The following is a 19756-nucleotide window of genomic DNA, read 5'->3' on the forward strand; positions in this document are numbered from 1 at the left end:
TCCAAGCTCCTCTCACCTAGATTCACTTTCCAAGCATAAACACACAAAGATGGGGACAAAACACGATTTAGGATTTCTGGACTCAAGGGGGTTGTAAGGGAGGCTAAGGGGGCTAATGACCTATTTAAATAGGGTGCAAAACCCCGAAAATTAGGGTTTCATCCTCCAGCTCCAACTCGTTTAATCTGTCCTCTGACTCGTCGAGTTGGCCACTTAAAACCCGTGACCAAAACCGCACTTACTCGACGAGTCGGAGCACCCAACTCATCGGGTCAACCTTAAAAGTTGGAAATATAAGACTGGAAGTTTATACCTGAGATTTGGGGTGTTACACCTACCTAAAATAGATTCAAATTTTATTACGACATCGCTCTTCAAAGTTCGAATCGAAAATATGGTTCCTAGCCTTAATTTAAATTTTGGTTAAAAATTATGGATTAAAATCAACTAACTTGAATTCTATTTTCTCTTAATTTTAGATGTCTGATGAAGATAGAAATGGTCTTCCTTGTTCTTTTGGAAATGTTTTTTCTCTTCTTTCTGAAGATGATCTTCCACATTCTGATCAAGGTGAAAATGTTATCCCTTCTTCGAGAATTGGTGGAACTGGACATCATGCTTCTTCAACTATTCCACCACATCCTGTGACTCTCCCAACATCGCGTTTTCCTCAAGTTGAAAGACATGATACAACCCAAGCCCTATTGGCATGTAGACATCAAGATGGAAATTATGTGTGTGTGCATATTCTACGAATGAAATCATACCTTGACTAGTTGGGTAGAATGGGTAACGTTTTTCCAAGGGAGAACGCCATTGATTCCGTTATACTCTAGCTTCCTAAGTCATATGGTCAGTTTGTTGAAAACTACCATATGAGGAAACTCGATGTGACCCTAATTGATCTAACCCAAAATTTGATAGTTGCTGAAGCATAAATGCTTAAGAACACATTTGAAGCAAAGTTTCTTATAGGGTATAATTCCAAGCTTTCCATGGACATTGGTGATGGTGACATTGGTGGTTCAGAAAAAATTTCTCTTTCCAATGGAAAGGGATCAACCAAGGTCACACAGTTTCATCGTATTATAAAGAGAAATGCTTGTCCTGAGATCATCCCATGTGTTAAGCCTAAATATTCCATTTGTTTTTACTACAAATTGAGGGGACATTGGTTGCAAAGCTGCACAAAGAACCTGAAAGATCTCAAACATGGAAAAGTCAATTCAAATGACTCTACTTCAGGTACATCTATTATCTAACTCCATTATTTTTCGAAGTTCCTATTCATAAACACTTAATACATTATGTGATGATCACATTTAACGTTATTTCATGATCTAAGAGAAAGAAAGAAGCTTAAGCAAAGTGAGCTAAATCTAATCGTGGGAAATGGACTTTGGTTACATGGTTCGATGATCGGAATTTGGAGCTACTACTAAGGAGTTATGATAATTTAATAGATTGATATTACTCTTAGGAGATGTCTAGAAACATAGTTTCTCATTTTATGCATTGTAAGGACAAGTTCCAATTTTTTTCGTTTGTTTTCAATAAGAGTGAGATTTTGGTTTATCCAGTTCCCTTATTTATATTTCCTTGCAATGAAATTTATGAAAGTATTGGTTACATTTCTAATATTAGCAATATTAATTATGGATTTGATTCTTATGATATCGCATGTGGTATTGTCATAATTGACCACTTGAAACAAAATCTCATCACCAATTAGACAGATGCTTGGTGTTGTACAAGTCGTATTATATAGTGTATGAGAATTTTGTTCATTGAAAAATTATAACTAATTCATTGGTCACATGTTTATGTGAGACAAGTGAAGGATTGTTGGATCTAGTACGTGTTCATATGGACTATTTAGATGCGTCACAAAGGACAATAACTCTATTCGTCATGATTTACTGATGCTTCAGTAATTGTGGTTGTGTTTATGAGATTAAGCATAGTTTTGATACTTTGAAAATAATTCAAATAGTAGCATAATGAATAATAAGAATCTATTAGGAATAAAGATACAAGATTCTCCAACATGAGAAGAAATGAGAATGATTTAGTATCATGTTTTATGATCATCTTAGTGATTGTGGATTTTTATCAAAATTGATCCTCGAAGAACATCTTAGTGCAATTGTATGACTAAGAAAAGGAATCAAATATCGTTGGAAATAATTCGATAAAGAGATGAGTCATACTTAATTCCAAATCAAGTTGTAGATCCATACTCTAGTAATTATGAATCATATCTTGAAACTCTTTTTCAAACTAAGAAGGTTGAAAACACCTCGAAATATGTGGAGTTAAAAATGTTTTCTCACTCTGGCACATACAAAATTGGAGTAATGATGTTCTCATTAATCGAGAAACAAAAGATAAACTAAGACCAATTTTATGAAGTGTTTTCTTAAATCCACATGAACTTTTGAATATTTGTTTTAGCTTGTCAAGGAATGTTCCTTGAGAGAAAACTCATATGTTAAGAAGTTAGTGGGAGTCGTATTGATTTTGAGAGTTTCAATAGTCAATCGACAATAAACCTTTAGTTATCCCTAACACGCGACATGAGGTTGATGACCTATCATGCTTGGTTAACACATTCTTATTTTTGTGTACTTCTAGTTAAGTTTGCAATGTTGATGAGTTCTATGTTTTTCATCTAACTACAAAAACAAAGCGTGTTGGTCAATGAAAGTGCATTGATCAATATGGGTGACTTGCTAACAACATGGAAGCACTGGTAGGCCCTTAAGCTACCATAGGGAGAGAAATTTAGATTAGCAAATCTCAGTCCACGAATAAAAGTTAAATTTGAATTTAGTTTTTGTCCTAAACCTTGCCTTATGATTGTAGATTGGAAATGATAGATTCACATGGATATGAACATATACACTATAAAATCTAGGTGGCAAAGGTTTCGCTCTAGTCCATGAGAATGATTATGAGGAAATACTCTCGCTAGTAGATTTTAAAGATTTGATAAAGATCTATATGGATATTTGTTATGTTAATTGCATTCTCAAATTCACAACATGATTACGACACCCCTCTTCATATTTCGAATTGTGAGGAATGGCAATGAATTGTTTAAACTTTCAAGACACATATCTACAAGTTCTGAAAAGGTTTAAACATACACATGTGCTATCCAATGAAGGTGTATAAGCTTAATAAGTCTAGTTGGAGACTTATCGAAGCATCACCTAACAAAAATATGTATTTCAATAAGAAAGTCAAGAGTATTTATTTCTAAAAGTCCAGTTGATTCCAGAGTACATATCAAAACTTGTGGGAGCATAATTAACATGCTAGTATTGCATGTTGATAATATTGTTTGTAGGGAACAAGGTTTTCAATTTGTGAATTGCAAAGTTTGGGAATTGTTTCGGCTATAGTAGACTTAAGGGAGAGGGCACTCATACTTCTTTTCGAATCTAAAGGTTTAGATTGTATAGTTTAATAAAACTTAGTCATAAACATATATGAATATCATGTTGAAATGGTTTAACATAGGAAATTCAGTATATGGAAATATTATAGCAAGATATCGAACATATATCAGATCCTTATATATGATATAATGAGTCGAGTCCTATATGCTTCGAATATAGGATCGATTATATATGTTGTAATGTTCAGTTATTCTATTTTTTCAAATACTAAGAGCATTGTGAGAAAACATACTAGAATTTTGTGTGACTAAATTTGTTAAACAACTGTCAGGAACATTCTAAGGTTATACCAAAGATTGTTTGCTTGTCAAGACACTTAAATAAAGAGCTTCTATTAGGCAATTTGATCCCTCAAAATTTGAAAGCTTTTGTTTATAAAAATCATGGACCTCGTTCTTCACCCTAGACGAACCAGTAACCCATACTCTATCATTATTAACCCTTTTTATCATCAATTGGCATCGTTACTTTTAAGAATTCCATGAAAAGTTTGGAGTTCTTGTTACCTTCGGTACCATTATACTCCCAAGAATTACGAAAAACATCATTAAAAACTTCCAACTCCATTGAGGAATCGTAGAACCTGAAAGGAGTTGGATCATAATCAACATAATCAATCTTCAAAATAACAAGTCTATGATGCATTTTTTTTTTCTACTCTTCACTATTAAGGGTTTGATCATTAAACCTATCAACATCATTTTTCCTATTATGATCAACACATTCCTCTACAATGACTTGGATTAGATCAAGTAAAATCTCGCTTGAATTAGCCTTGTCATGACCCATTTTAGCAGCCGTTTCGGTGGTATTAACCTACTAGGAACTAATTTCGTACGCAGCTCCTTCAATACAACCTCAACATCATCATATTGCAGGGGAATTTTACTTACATATTCATTATTCAATGCTTCATCATCCCCTTCAAAATCATTACCATAAGTGGTCCACTTAGTCTCGTCTTTTTTAATAGACGTAATCTACTTTGAGATCTCCCGGACACTTACACCACATTTTATATGTTCCATGAGCATTGATATGTTTTCCATAATTAGATATGATATATAAGTCTTTATTCACATTCTTCTCGAGAAGATGGAATCCTCTTGATATTCTGTTGAAAACATCACTATGCTATATGTACTCACCACTCTTTTAAATATCATTGATGTCCATGCACAAAGCAAAAGGCCTACGATCTCCAACTACACAATATAGTCTCTTATAATGAAGTTATTTGATAGAGGTATGAATTCCTTAAAATCACCCTTAAACACTTCATTTTCCTTAAACTTGATGCATGCACTATGAGTTTTATATTCAATCCAAAGTCTTAATCCACTTATATACTTGGTTTGTAGAACCCTTCACTCTTGCATATCGTGTATAAATTATTTATAAAAATGGGTCTCTAACCTTACCCAAGGTAGCACATGTCGAATCAGGTACCACCAACATGTCAAACTCTAAGATCCCATTGTGTTTTTCCATCACTTGCTTATGCCCACCATTAATACCAATTCCCATTACTTTCAGTGAATCGACATAAGACATACATGCCTCTTGATGAACAACACCTTCATCTTTCCTTGCCTTAGCTGTATGTTAATTGGATCATGATTTCACATTTGGCTGATGGTTGTCATTTCGTACAAATCTCGCAACTGAGGCGTAAATATGGTGATTGTCGATCCATACAACACTAATTATCCTTTTTAGTTCAAGCCCGTCTTGCAACCTAAAAAACTTAACAAAAGTGGACCTTTTCCTAATCTTTAATAATTTACGTGTTATATAAACATCCGTTAGTGTTCCATGTTGTTCACACATCTTCATGAGATCTTGTGATTCCAACATTGGAGGGAAATTAGTGATATACATCAACATAGTCATCAATTTTATCGACATCCTATATGTGCGTTTATGCTTACTATAACCATTAACCATGATCGATTCCTTTCCCTCTATTGTCAATCCCATTATTCGTAGCTCGGAAATTCCATTCCAATTGAGATGAAACAAAAATTAAATCACATTGTAGAAAACACACACAACACACCCCCATCAAAGATCGAAAAAAAGGCAAGTCAAAGCCGACTATTAACGACTTTAAGGTTAGTATGCCTTTGATCTTTCATTGTTGTTTTAGTTTATCCAAACAATACATATTCACACAAGGGCAAGATGTGTCTTTGATAACAAAACTTCAATTTTGCTTGCCATTAGAAGTATGTCTTAATTATTGATTGCTAAATTTGTACAAATTTGGCTGCAATACGAAACGAAAACACATAATAATTGATGTCTATATTAAGCTTTGTGATTGTTATGCTTTGTGTTTAATAAAGGTCAAGAACTTATTTATATAAAATAGTTACATTTTTATCAAGTTGTGTAATGATAGGGTTATTTATTTATTAATTAATGCGGTATTGAATTATTGATTCAAGTTGTTATACATTTCTTTTACTACTTTATTTATGTGTATATATAAAGTGGTAATGATATACTTTGTTACACCAATTGTTAGAAAACCAATTACAAAGTAAAAGATAACTTTACAAATCAATAAAAGTTTATTTAGTTACATACATAAGTTATTAATCATATAATTGCAACTTATTGACTTGATATATATTTAATATTATATAAAACTTCTCTTAATAATGATTTACATGATTTAAAACATTATTTAGATGATAGATGTGAAAAATTTATATAATAATAGGTCGGTATATATATATATTTTTGTTATTGAAATTATTATATTTCCATAAGTTATTAAATAATACTTTCTTCCTATTTTTAGATTTTTTTCTTTGAATGGTGTATTTGCTGGAGACAGGCTGTCATCAACAAAGCCCCCCTCCCTCTCTCTCTATTTGCCTTGGTCCTCCCCTTACCTTACGTTCTCTTTCGCCCTCTTTCTCTCAGGCTGTCTATCTCTCTCTCTCTCTCTAGGGTTTTCATTCGCGATTTTGATTTTCAATCTGGTTTCAGCTCAAGCGATCTGGAGTTGTACTTTGCATCGTAAGGTTGTTCACGATTAATCTGCTTTTATCTCTCAATTTCTGATTTCACCTTCGTACTTGTTCAATTTATTGATTAACTGCCTCGTTTATTGTTTCTTAGGGTTTCATAGCATAATTTATGCAACAAAGTCTCAATTTCTAGCCGAATTAGGCGTTTAAGCAATTATTCTTTGTTATTTCTATGTATATTTTCGTTTACTTCCTTTTCATCAGTTTTTTTCCATATAATTTCTGGTGAAATTTGATTTTTGGAATTGCTAATTGTTAAGGATGTTATTTGAGATATAATTATGCGTATAATGAGCGAAGAAATCCAGTTTAATGTATGCTTATTCTCCCGTGTGGTTGAATTTATGAATGCTAAATTCGTTTGTACTTATTAATCTGGAGGAAACGGTTGAATTAATGCAAGTTATCGCGTTTTGTTAATAAATACTTGAATTTTCGGTTCTTCGAGTTTTGTCCTTATTCCGTTGTTCTTTTCCAGGAAAACTTTATTATACACTAGCGTTGGTGGTTGGAAGCCTGGGGTTTAGTAGGTTACAGATAGATCATTGATAGAAAAGTTGAACTTTCTATGAACATATTTTTTTACTTTAAACAACAATTATAAAGAAATTCGTAGAAACTACTTCAAATCTAAGGTTTCCTTTAGTCGCTTGAATCCAAACGTATTTCTTCCAAGTGTTAGTCACCTTCAGGAGCTTTTCTGGTTTTCAACTCATCTTTCTCATTAAGAATATTATTTACTCTGTGGAAACTTGTTTGACTTTTGTGTGTCTTGAAAACTATTTAGGGTTCTTCCCAACATAAATCACTCAAGTCATTGGATTTGTAGAGTTTGCTAATAGGATTATTGATTTTAGACATGCATCAATTCCAAGAATAGACCACATACCTTTGTTAACTGTTATGAACTTTCTACTTATGAATTATGTTATCTTCAGTTACTGAATACTGATATTAATCTTCCATATCTGTCATTGCAGGCAGCTTAGCTGGCACATTACAATTACATAATCACGCGAGTGAATGGTTGGCGTCGAAGGGGAGAAAAAGATCCAAGAATCGTAACCTACACGTGTCACCCAACTATTGGTCCTTCACCAAGAACGAATCAAATCGTTTCCAACACAAATTCCCAAAAAAATTCTACGCATCCATGCTGTCAGAGAGCATGCGTGGAATCCGTGTTTTGGGTGATGCCCCTGACAAAATTAGTTGCTGATGCACTTGGTGTGGTCACAATATCACTAGTCACCATCTCATCACTCATTGGTACACTCTGCATCCTCTACTCCTTTTACTTCCGATCCCACATTCGCACCCAAGGGTATAATCGTCTCAAATATTTCTCCGGTCCGTGGGTCATCCGTATCATCTTCATCTTCTTCACAATCTGGTGGGGCCTCGGTGAAATCCTCCGCCTTGATTTCATCCGCCAAGAAGGGCGTTTACTCAACACCCTTAACCTAAAATGGCAAGACATTATCTGCAAATGTTACATAGTATCAAACCTAGGATTCTCCGAACCATGTCTCTTCCTAACCCTAGTTTTTCTCCTTCGCGCATCCTTACAAAAAACCGAATCCGGTCCCTTGAGCCAAAATTGGAACTTCAAAACAACAATTTACATTCTCTTATTTTGTTTACCGATTCTTGCCCTTCAAACGCTCGTTGTCATATTCGGGCATCATTATGAGACGGGTGACCGCGGTTACTTTTTCAAAATTACATCCCCGCCCTCCTCGCGTTGCTACTACCCGTTAACGAGCACTACCCTTCTCGGTCTTTTCGCAACTTTGTTAAACATGTACTTGTTTTATCTAGGAAGGAAAATCTTAAACTTAGTGATAAGCAAAGGGTTGAGAAAGCGCGTGTTCATATTGATAATCACAGTGTCAAGTTTCTTTCCTTTGCGCGTTGTGTTACTTGGTTTATCGGTTTTGTCAAAACCGGGGGACACTTTGTTTGAGATTCTCGCGTTCTTGGCTTTTTTGTCGATTTTATGTTGTGCTGAGGTGGCGGTTTGTGTGCTTGTTTATTATCCGATTGCGGACTCATTGGAATTGAAGAATTTGCAAGATATAGAAGATAGGAGAAGGATTATTGAAGAATATAATGATACCCTTTCGTTGATTGCTAACCAAAGTCCTGTTAGTGGAGGGGCAGATTCGGGAAAACAAGGGTCGATTTCGTTTCGGATGAATGAGAGAGGAGAGGAAGGGGGTTCAGGGGCGTTTGTGGAATTAAGTTTGTTTTCGCCTAGTCAGCGGGCGAGTCCCGTGGGGTCACCAAGGTTATTGGGGTGGCCTATGTTGCCTCCTTCATCGGGAGGTTGAGTGGGAAAAAAAAGGGTTTAAATTTTGTGGGAATGGTGGATAGTTTGTAAAGGGGTTAGACTTAATAAGTATTGCTGTTTTTTAATTTTCTTTTTTGTTTTTTCTTTTTTGTGTTTGGGATTTTGAGATATGTTGGATTGGCTGGGAGATCCACCTTGTTTTTTTTGGTGGAAATTATGATATGTGTATCTCAATGATATTCTGCTGTTACTTTTATAAAATCCTTGTAAAATTTCATCCAGTTTATGCATTTTCTTTGTTATTGTTGATCGTGTTGCTTCCTTTTTGGAAGTCGGAGATTGCTTTCTTTTGTTCCACAACTCTTTTCCACACATAAAACTATAGTTGGTTGTTACGCAATTTTACACATTGTAATTGAATCTATCAAGAAAGATATGGATCTTTTTAATAAAAGATGGTGACTAAAATATGAGAAATTAAATTATGATAAATCACCATTTAATTTAATTTTATTTGATATATTTCTAATATAGTTTTAATGATTTAGTTTAAAAAATACGGAATGATAACATTTATCATAATTTTATTAGATAGATATATTTTAAAAATAAAAAATAGCAAACAATTTAATTTCTTCTAAAATATTTATAAGGGTTTTCTAATATGTCTTAAAGGCACAAATAAGAAATATTAAATTATAAAAAATATTATCAAAATTAAATGTAAAATATATTAATTATATGAAATATTTTTAAGTTAAATATGAAATGTTAAAAAATCTCATATTTATAAATGTAAATCTCATATTTGTAAATATTTGGCCTAATGTTATTTGCAACCAACAATTTGGAGATGCATGTTGAGTTGTCAAGTTATAAATTTGGTGTAAAATCCTTGCATGAATTTTGTCAAGCTTTCCAAAATTTTAGGGATTTGAAATTTATTTTGATTGGAGCATTTTTAAACGAATTTTGTGATACCCATAAAATATAGGGCTAATAACATAACAATACTATATTTTAGTTTGCCCATTTAATTCTAACTTGTGTCAAAAAAATACATCCATTTTTTAATAAAATTTCTATCGCGATCATGATGACCGCAAAATAATGGTAAAAAATCTTTTTTTTTTTTTTTTTTTTTGGGTTAAAAAACTAACCATATTAAAAAAATAAAAAATCAGAGCACCATAACCATTGTTTTCAATTGCTTGTTTTTATTGAAAAATGTTAATATACGGAAATCTATATTTTTTTTCCTCGATAAACAAACATCTATATCCATATATGTCGATGCTAAATCTTAAAGTTCACTATTTGTGGTTAAAAACCATTCGGTGTCGGTTGCTTGTTTGTTGATATATATGACCCAATTATATTTCGCAAACTTAAAACGATGACATTTAATCACTTATCAATTATCGGGTTTTTTTGGTAAACAATTACATCCTTTAATTTTTGGAAAATAAACCTTTGTTATATGGTAAATCATTTATTGCGGTTTGTCAAAAGCAATCGGGTTATACTTTTATATATCATACATAACTTCTAATTAGGAATTGTATCATTTAATAACTTCTTGGATGCGATTTTTTTTACCAAGCATGTTAGTTAACCTCTTACTATAAGTAACAAGACTAGATTATATAAAAATGAAACTTAATTTTCTAACATCTAATAGACCAAATATTGACTTGTTTGATAATTGATGAATGAGTTGATTGATTCAAATATATGATTGAGTTTGAACTCTGACTAAATTTACGTCTAACTGGTTGTTCGGAACGATGAAAATGATAATTTTACCTTTCTGTTCTGTTTGTAACTCAAACGATACAAATTCATCTTTTCTATATAAATACAACTATAACTATTAACTAGTATTATTGACATGTTGATTACTTATTAAAATGAATCTATAACAAGACCATGTCAATTAGAAATATAGTAACTTCTTGCAAATAATGATTACATAATGCAACTGTTATTCACATCACAAATAAAAAAAAATACAACAAAGACTTTTTATCATTGCAGTGTGTGACATGTGTTAGTTCTACACCATTATCTTAAGAAATATGGTAGGTGGAGAATGGAAGAGTGCTGCTGGAAATCATGGCAAGAAGAAGAAGAAGGCGTCTAGGACAAGGAAAACGAAAAAAGACAACGTCACCTAGGTAAAATGGGGGCAAGCGTTGAAGGTGCTGAAATCGGAAGGAGGCATGTTTTTTTATTAGGGCATGATTGTCATTATCTCATTCACCTATTCGGTCAACCTCTTTTTTTTTCTTCGGAGCAAAATCAATAATCGGATCAGACCCATTTTTCTCATGTATCAAACATACCGATCGCATATAGTCACTCAAAAAATGTTTGACAGAATCCGTCAACAAAATATCAAACAACATCTAAATATGCTAGAACCTCGAGATTAAGCAATAGTTCAAGGTCTTAATCTGTAATTTAATCTAAAATACCTCTTTCAAAAAAAATTTAATCTAAAATACAAGATTTCTTGTAAATGAGGGTAAAAGCGTCAGATGAAATTTGAAGTGAGGGCATAAATGTCTCATGGCGTGTGCCGCGTCAATAAAGCCACGATCCTTTATGTAAACGCCATAAAACACCTGTAAAAGAAAGAAGAAAGTTCTCGAAAGGCGGTGTCGTCTCTGTAAAAATCGAAACCCTAACTCTTGAAGATTCTTATTGGCAGCGTTTCTTTCACCGGAAAATGGCGTCATTCGAACAAGCACCAGGAGGCGATGCTAAAGTCGGAGAGAAGATATTCAAAACCAAGTGCGCTCAGTGCCACACCGTCGAAAAAGGAGCCGGTCACAAGCAAGGTTTTTACATTCTTGTCTAAATCCCAAATAGCTTATTGCTTGCCTTTTCCTCTATTGTAATTTGAAATAGTATAATTTCCGCTGCTATATTATCGAAGATTTCTCGTTTTACTGTGATTCGACGAATGCAATGCTTTTGATGTCGTGATCTTTATACTTTTGACTCTTTCATATGTCACATCCTGGTAAAAGAATGCTATATTGTTCAATTGTGTGCTCTCTGGGTTCTTAGCGAGTAATTGTATCTGTATGTAGTGATTTGATGTTTATTAAGCTCATCTGCTTTAGGATCACATGGTTAGGTGTACGACTTCTTTAATCAGGACCACTTGTTTGTAATCATTCTCATAATTTTTGTCTTTCAATAAACCAAGTGAGGGAACGGATTTGAATTCCATCTACTATTTGATGGAATGATCATTTCCTTCCTTTGATGGAATCTTCCATTTGTGTCCAATTTACTACCAATCAAGTGGAATTGAATCATAAAAATGTTGTTGTATTGCATCTGTCTTGTACTTTTAGCATTTGTTAAAGATTTCTTTGTCTATCTCAAGTTTTTTTTAGCATGCTCATATGGCTTCATATGAACTTCAGGGCCAAATCTGAATGGTCTTTTTGGAAGGCAATCTGGCACCACAGCAGGGTATTCTTATTCTGCTGCCAACAAGAACATGGCTGTGACCTGGGGAGAGAATACACTCTATGACTACTTGCTAAACCCTAAGAAGGTACAAGACCACATATATCATTTGAAACTTGAGAGGTCCTAATTCACATCACATTTTCTTTTTTCTTTTTTCTTTTTTCTTATAAATTGTGAAACTCATGTTGTGCAGTATATCCCTGGAACAAAGATGGTTTTCCCTGGATTGAAGAAACCACAAGATCGAGCTGATCTTATTGCTTATTTGAAGCAATCAACTTCTTGAATGATAAGATTTCATTCCTTTTATTTTCAATGGGACTTAACTACATCACATACTGACTTTTGTTGCAAATAACTTCATGTCATATGTTGGACATGGCTTCATGGACATATATGCATGTTCTTAGGTTTCGGGTATCCCTTTTATGAGGCACTTATTGTAATTTTTGTGTCGAATTAGAACAAATACTTTGGGAAACAAGATTTATATCTTTTGTTTGGTGGCAAATGGCAATGGCATGTTGGGTTTAATATAAATTGGTAAGAATGCAACATCTGTGTATTATATGGTGACACCTTATGATAATGGTTAAAAGGCTAATGGAAATATGAGGTTAGAAATGATAGGACACAAAATGATGTGTGTCACCCGTTTGAAACTCACTATAAATGTTATTGGTGTGGATGCTTTAATACATAATATATCGTCAATGACTATAATATAGTTATATTTGATAATGATAAGACAAAAAAGACGTGTCTAATCACATTACTATTTTCCAAAAAGTTGTAAAAAATAAGTCTGAACACTAAAACAACTAATTTTGCAGATGTCGAAATGGACATGACTCCAAATAACGTCGTTTTAAGAAAAAACAAATGCAAAATTTTTTATGCATATATCATCTGCAAAATTACAGGTTTTATATCGAACTTTATAATTTCTCAAATCTGATCAACGAAATTCATAATTTCTTATTATCTGATACCTGAAAAAAAAAAACCTTTTTAAATCTTTTTTTGTGGTAAAAATTTCAAAGAAAATTTCCACAAGAAAGAAGCTTAAATGGTGTGAAAATAGATTTTTTATAAGCTTTTTTTTTTTTTTTTTTTTTTTTAGAGTTTTCACCTTGAAAATAATGTAAAAAAAAATTATGCTATATATATGAGGACTATTTTGTGGCCCAATTCACAGTCCAGTAATGTTTTTCCGTAGACTCTAAATTTGTAAAATTGTATCCTAAAAGAAACATATAAACTTGAGTCAACGAGTTGAGAATGAGACGAGTAGTATGTACATTTTGGTCCATTTTTGTTTGGTGATTGCAAAAATTATGAAATTTTGTATTTTATCTTCGTATTTGGCCTTCTAACAGTGCGCTTCATTTATGTTAAAACACAATCTGTTAATGTTAAATAACATTCTAGTGAAAGGTTTAAGGAAGTTGGATGATATAGGCCTATAGGGCGCTTGGATAACATTGTAATGTCATGTTTAAACAATAAATATATGTAGAAGTGGACTTTAGATAGCAAAATGGATCCTTTTTATTTTATTTTTTTTAGGATTTATTATTTTTGGTGCCTAAAACTTTTAAGTTGTACATGATCTCTAAAATCTCAAAGCCTGTCCTGCATACAGATACGATTCATATTCAATATTTTTTTATTTTATTTTATTTTAAACAAATAAAACTAATTCAACACTTTGGGGCTGGTTTTAGTAAAAACTATTGTTTGGCTGTACATTTTCTTTTTCAAACAAAAACATCATCCCTAAAATCCTATACAATCATACATTCATTCATTCATCCATCAACTCTTTTTAACACATTCTTTCTTTTTAGGTCCTAACTGTGACCCAATTTTCCTGTGACACCATCTCATTTTCTGTACATTGCCTTTGTGTCGACTTTCTCTTCTCATAACGGCGAACTGAAAATGGTATTTTACTCCTAACTTTCATCTCCACAGACTCATCCGAACCATACCCGTCATCACCCATATCCAAAACACTCAACGGCGAATACATTTCATGTTTTTTAATTACCATTTCGCCCTTGATGAATGGATGATTTAGAAGCTCATCAACGGTAGATCTCTTTTCAGCCTTCCTCACCAAACACTTGTTGAGAAAATCCAAACCGGCTTTCGAAAAATCCCGAGGAAATGAAGGCAACTCGTTGCTTGAAGCAATCTTCAAAATCGCCGCCATTTGATTCGACGCCCCAAGCTCGCCCCATGGGGTCCGCCCCGTTGCCATTTCAATAACGGTGCACCCTAAAGACCAGATATCTGCAGAGAAATCTAGCCCTTCGTTCCTTAGGACTTCTGGAGCCATCCACAACGGAGTTCCGCAAAGGAACTTCCGATTGATGGCTCCAGTGGTGCCTGTGCCTGAAGGTAACCGTCGGGCGCAGCCGAAATCAGCTAACTTTACGGTCCCACATGGACCCAAAAGCACATTTTGGCATTTAACATCACCATGGACGATTCCACTATCGTGGAGATACTTCAATCCTTTGAGGATTTCCCGGGTGTAGACACGGATGACTCCCTCGTCTAATTTTCCACCGAGTTTCTCGGCGACATCACCGAGACTTCCGGCTGCCATGTATTCAATGAAAAGATTTGTTTTTGTGTGACCGTTTTCGCCGAAGGAAACGTCTTTTCCAAGGCATTGTACAATGTGAGGGGAATCCAGGCTCGTGAGAACGCTAGCTTCGTTCTCAAGAGACTGATCCCCCTCTTGAGATTCGGATGACTTCACCACGAAAAGTGAGCCGCTTGATTTGTTGATGGCCAAATGAACAACCCCGAATGAGCCTGATCCGATCATTTTGCCACGAACCCATTCGCATGGCAAAAGAGATGGAGACAACTCATCATCCCCGTTTCCCGACATTTTCTTTTTTGGTATCAGTTTTGCCTCTTCTTGGCTTTGAAGATTGATAGTAGTGTAAGTTTCTTTAATTAACAGATTTTATACAACCCAAAATATGAATTTGGAACAACTTCAAAGATGGAAGAAGAAGAAGAAGAAGATAGATTTACATATGTAAGAACTTGAAGGGTTTAGAGATCTCACCGTAAACTTTGGAAACCAGAATTCAGGCCGGGGCTACATAAAAGGTGAGCAAACTTATGGTGGTGGAGCGGTCTCCTAGTTGCCGGAAACCGCCCTCACTCACTAAGTTTGTGACGATTCTGGGAATCTGTTCTACCAAATTAGATTGTGAAGGTGGAACGAAAAGGTTGGATGGATAGATGGTTGATATATATGAAGTGTCTCTCTCTCTCTCCAAGCACCACATATTTTTAGCGAGGGAGAAAGGAAGGATGCTAAGTGATTGGTGATCCAAGAAATGTGGAATTCTTAACTGGTCAACCATTCTCAAATAGGGTCTCTGTCTCTTTTTTCCTAGTATTATAATCAAGGATGTGGTTGAAGTGATGATTAATGGCAAGAAAGATTTGTCAATAATGTTTACTGATACATAACGTTAACATATGAATTCTTTAGTTAAAAGTATATCCATTAAGATAATTTCTTTAATGCGTATAACTATTTGTTTTGGGTTTTTTTCTTCATTTTTTTTATCAACGAGGAAAAGCCTGTAATTAGGCCCAAATGCTATGTTTATCAATTTAGGGGTTTAGAGTATTTTGTATTAGATTGTCATTTGTGAGAAGTCAGATTTTTTCATTTGTGAGAAGTCAGGGATTCATTTGTGAGAGGTCACGGGTTCGAATAACATATATGGTATAACCGTATAAGTGGAATTAGGATTTAATATTTGCGGGTTTATCTTATTCTCGGTATTTGTAACGTTCCAAAAATTAAGACTAAAAAATTCGATTTTTAAATTAATTAAAACCATTATCCAAACAACATCATAAAAACCATGGTGAATCAAAGTGTATCGATAACATCCAAGTTCATCAGCATAATATAAACATGCGGAACGATGTGTTGTGTGTGCTGCAATCATCCCGGGCTCTTCCCCTTCGAACCACAAGTACTTGGAATATAAACTGAAAACCGTAAGTACAAAGCTTAGTGAGTTTCCCAAAATACCACATACCATACATATCAAACATATAATAGGCTCCGCCCAGCATCGAACCCCGCTCAGTAAACATATATGTCGGTCATCAGGCCCTGCCCGATACACATATAAACATATAATCATACAACACATTCAATAATTACAAAGATAAATAGCATACATGATAGTTATCGGGCCGCACTCGGTAAACATATAACACATATCACATGCAAGAGTCACGCAAACAACTAGCATCCTAAACATAACAAACCATAAGCCAACAATGGTGCCTTCGGCCCGCTAAACATAGTGAGGAAACTCACCTCTAGCTGCTGAATCTAAGCTACTTGACCAATTTCTAGGGTAAAAGACCATTTTACCCTTGTCCTTACTTGGCCCAAAACAAGGCCTAACCCAACTACTGAAAAGGCCCAAATTCCTTAAATGGCATCACAAGGCCTAATAAGGCCCAACTTCTAAATTGGGCCCAAAAATCATTATGGACCTAATCCCGAGAAAGTATATAGTCTATCCATGACCCAAAGTTAGAAGTCCAATGGTCCAACAAGGCCCAAAACCTTAAAGCCCAAACCCGAGGAAGTCAAAATGAAAGTCAATCTGCTGAGTACGCGGGCGTACTCAGCTCGTACGCTTAACGTACTCCTTCCAGGGACAATACGCGCAACGTACCAGCTGGATACGTCCAACATACTCCCCAGATCACCAATCCACTCCATTAAGCACTTAATCAGTTGAGACCTTTAGCCAAACTCTCAGATCTGATCCTAAAAGGTGACTTAATACGTAAAGTTGGCAACTTTACACCCATGCATGACTTAATGGGACCCAACACTAAAAAAGAAGCTTAATAAGGCTCTTAACACTTGCATGGACCAATATCTTTCATAAAGTTTTCATTTTTATGAACAAGGGACCTACATGGAGTTAAGATCTAACATTCATGGCTTCTGGAGTAGATCAAAAGCTCAACTCTAGCTCAAAAGATCCAAAAATGCATAAATAAGGTCCCAAAAATAGATCTAGCATAATGAACAATCAAGTAGAGAACTTTATACCTAAAATGGCTTGCAAAGATGATGATGAACATGGATCTACAAGCCCAAGCTACTTTCAAGCAACCACCAAGAGTTCTTCTTCTTCTTTCACTAAAACACCACCAAATCTCACTTTCAAGCTCAAAACTTACAAGAGGCACTTAGGGTTTTGTTTTTAGGATATAGGGTGATGGAGGCTGATCAATAAAATGTACAAAGGTGGTTTAAGTTGTTTAAATAGGGTGAAAACCCTAAAATTTAGGGTTTGCCCAATCCTTTCGTACGCCCAACGTACTCCCACATACGCCCAATGTATGTGGGTGAACTCGCAATCATTCAGAGAGCTAGTACGCTAAGCGTACTAGATAGGGACCAACATGAAATAAATTAAGCATTACGAGGGCTAAAATGACAAATACCAAATTACGAACGTTACAATTCCCCCCCCCCCCCCCCCCCCACTTGAATCAGACTTCGTCCTTGAAGTCGGCTACCCCAAATAACTCCGGGTAGTGCTCCCTCATATCATCCTCCGGCTCCCACGTCTATTATGAACCTTTGCGATGCTACCATTGAACTTTCACTAACTCAACAACCTTGTTCCTCAAGGTTTTCGTCTTCCGATCAAGAATCTCCACCGGTCTCTCGATATAAATCAGGTGATCATCCACCTGAATATCCTCCAATGGAACCACAACGGAATCATCCACAAGACATTTCCGCAACTTTATTCGCAAGACTATGTTCGGGACATAACAATCTCCGTTGTATGTATGATATATGGTATTTTGGGGAACTCACTAAGCTTTATGCTTATGGTTTATGTTCATGGTTTCAAGTATTTCTGGTACAAAAGGGAAGGGTCCGTTATGACTGCACTACATCCACCTATGTTTCCACACTATATGATTTTGGGATCATACTCTGATAACTATTTTTACACTGATGTAATTTTGAATAATTAAATGATTTTTATGGTTGAATTAAAAATGACATTTTTTACTTATGATTTTTAGGATGTTATAGTAGTGATATGTTAAGATCTGCTTGTTTATCTGTCTGCTGTTATCAGTGTTGTAAAAATCCCGACTAGGTCCCGATTAATCCCTAGGCGCTACTCGACCGATTAGAGGGCGTCTAGCGATTAATCCCTTCATACACAATGAGTGAAGCAATAAAACTTGATGAAAATTTAACACTTTGAAGAAATTATATCTCAATAGAAACTATTTAAGGTATGATTAGTCTTTTATTAATCATATTAACCTATTTTGTTATGATATTAGTGATATTTATAAACTTTTATATGATATTAGTCATATTTAATTTTTTAAAATTCAACAAATTAACAATTAATGGTCTCCGATTAATCTCCGCCTAACCGATTAATCCCTTAACCCCAGTCCACCGACTAGGTAACGTCAAGCGATTTTTACAACCTTGGCTGTTATATGTTTATTTGTTACGAATATGTCGACATAGTATGGTTAGGTTGAGGTAGTATTGCTTTATGCGGTAGCCAATAAACCCGGGAGCAAGCCAGACATAAGCTGTGTGCCTAAAGGGAAAGCCAGACTTATGTTGTGGGTTCGGGAGCAAGCCATATATGAGCTATCGGCCTGAAGGGAAAGCCAAAATCATACTGTGGACTTAAGGGTAATCCAGCCTTTTAGCTATGTGTGTTGTTATTTGTATATGTGTATTGGTACTGTCACACCCATAAAAATCATGCCGAATTTTAAACTTTTTCAAAACATTTTAAACCATTTCACATTACAAAGTTTGTTTTCAAAATAATAAATATCCGAGTATCCCAGTATCAAATCATCAAAATCATAACAACAGGAGGAGCGGTACGATCATGCCTTCGCCTTCCTACGATCATCCAAAGTACGTGAAACAAAATCCACAAGTGTAAGCCCGAAGCTTAGTGTGTTTCCCCAAAATACCAACGCCATACAAATATAACCATATCATATAACAAATACAACATGCATAATGAGCCAACAGTCTGACTGTACTGAATCTCGGTCCTCATTCTATCTGCACCGCTCTTCGAGTCATCGGCACGTCTGGACCGCCCTCTTCGGGGTTTTCAGCCTATCCGGACCGCTTGATGGGCCTTCATCCTGACTGGATTTGCCTGACCCGGGCGTGCAGTCTACCCGGTCCGCCCAGGATGTCTTGGCCTACTGCACACAACAGGACCTGCCTCAACCCTTTCCCCCAAACCAAAAAACATGTGCACATACATATAAGCAATTAAGCATACAGATCGAACAGATCACTAATCATGGCAACCATCTTATACCTAGGATACCGATCTAACCGATCACTAACATAACAACCATCCTATAACCAA

The 19756-nt window shown here is 35.0% G+C and overlaps 3 protein-coding genes across 3 annotated transcripts; 2 read left to right on the forward strand and 1 right to left on the reverse strand.

The window, feature by feature from the left end:
- Nucleotides 1-6321: 6321 nt before the first annotated feature.
- LOC145015171 (uncharacterized) lies at nt 6322-9100 on the forward strand. Its single transcript, XM_078973620.1, has 2 exons — nt 6322-6499; nt 7486-9100. Exon 2 carries the CDS (start codon nt 7699-7701, stop codon nt 8836-8838), a length of 1140 nt encoding a protein of 379 aa, XP_078829746.1. The 5' UTR covers nt 6322-6499; nt 7486-7698; the 3' UTR covers nt 8839-9100.
- Nucleotides 9101-11408: 2308 nt separating this feature from the next.
- On the forward strand, nt 11409-12827 carry LOC145015176 (cytochrome c). Its single transcript, XM_078973625.1, has 3 exons — nt 11409-11641; nt 12239-12372; nt 12481-12827. Exons 1-3 carry the CDS (start codon nt 11530-11532, stop codon nt 12571-12573), a joined length of 339 nt encoding a protein of 112 aa, XP_078829751.1. The 5' UTR covers nt 11409-11529; the 3' UTR covers nt 12574-12827.
- A 1159-nt stretch (nt 12828-13986) lies between these two features.
- Nucleotides 13987-15662, reverse strand: LOC145015173 (mitogen-activated protein kinase kinase kinase 17-like). The gene has a single exon (XM_078973621.1). It carries the CDS (start codon nt 15193-15195, stop codon nt 14134-14136), a length of 1062 nt encoding a protein of 353 aa, XP_078829747.1. The 5' UTR covers nt 15196-15662; the 3' UTR covers nt 13987-14133.
- Between the last annotated feature and the right edge of the window lie 4094 nt (nt 15663-19756).

The sequence above is a fragment of the Lactuca saligna genome, chromosome 9, assembly GCF_052625555.1.
Source record: "Lactuca saligna cultivar CGN05327 chromosome 9, ASM5262555v1, whole genome shotgun sequence".
Classification (NCBI taxonomy): Eukaryota; Viridiplantae; Streptophyta; class Magnoliopsida; order Asterales; family Asteraceae; genus Lactuca; species Lactuca saligna.

What these genes read in the sequence shown, in the direction of transcription:
- LOC145015171 (XM_078973620.1), top strand. Translation starts at nt 7,699, where the DNA reads ATGCCCCTGACAAAATTAGTTGCTGATGCACTTGGTGTGGTCACAATA.
- LOC145015176 (XM_078973625.1), top strand. Translation starts at nt 11,530, where the DNA reads ATGGCGTCATTCGAACAAGCACCAGGAGGCGATGCTAAAGTCGGAGAG. An exon ending in AGGAGCCGGTCACAAGCAAG is followed by an intron (nt 11,642 to 12,238) that starts GTTTTTACATTC and finishes TATGAACTTCAG; the next exon opens with GGCCAAATCTGAATGGTCTT. An exon ending in ACTTGCTAAACCCTAAGAAG is followed by an intron (nt 12,373 to 12,480) that starts GTACAAGACCAC and finishes CATGTTGTGCAG; the next exon opens with TATATCCCTGGAACAAAGAT.
- LOC145015173 (XM_078973621.1), bottom strand. Translation starts at nt 15,195, where the DNA reads ATGTCGGGAAACGGGGATGATGAGTTGTCTCCATCTCTTTTGCCATGC.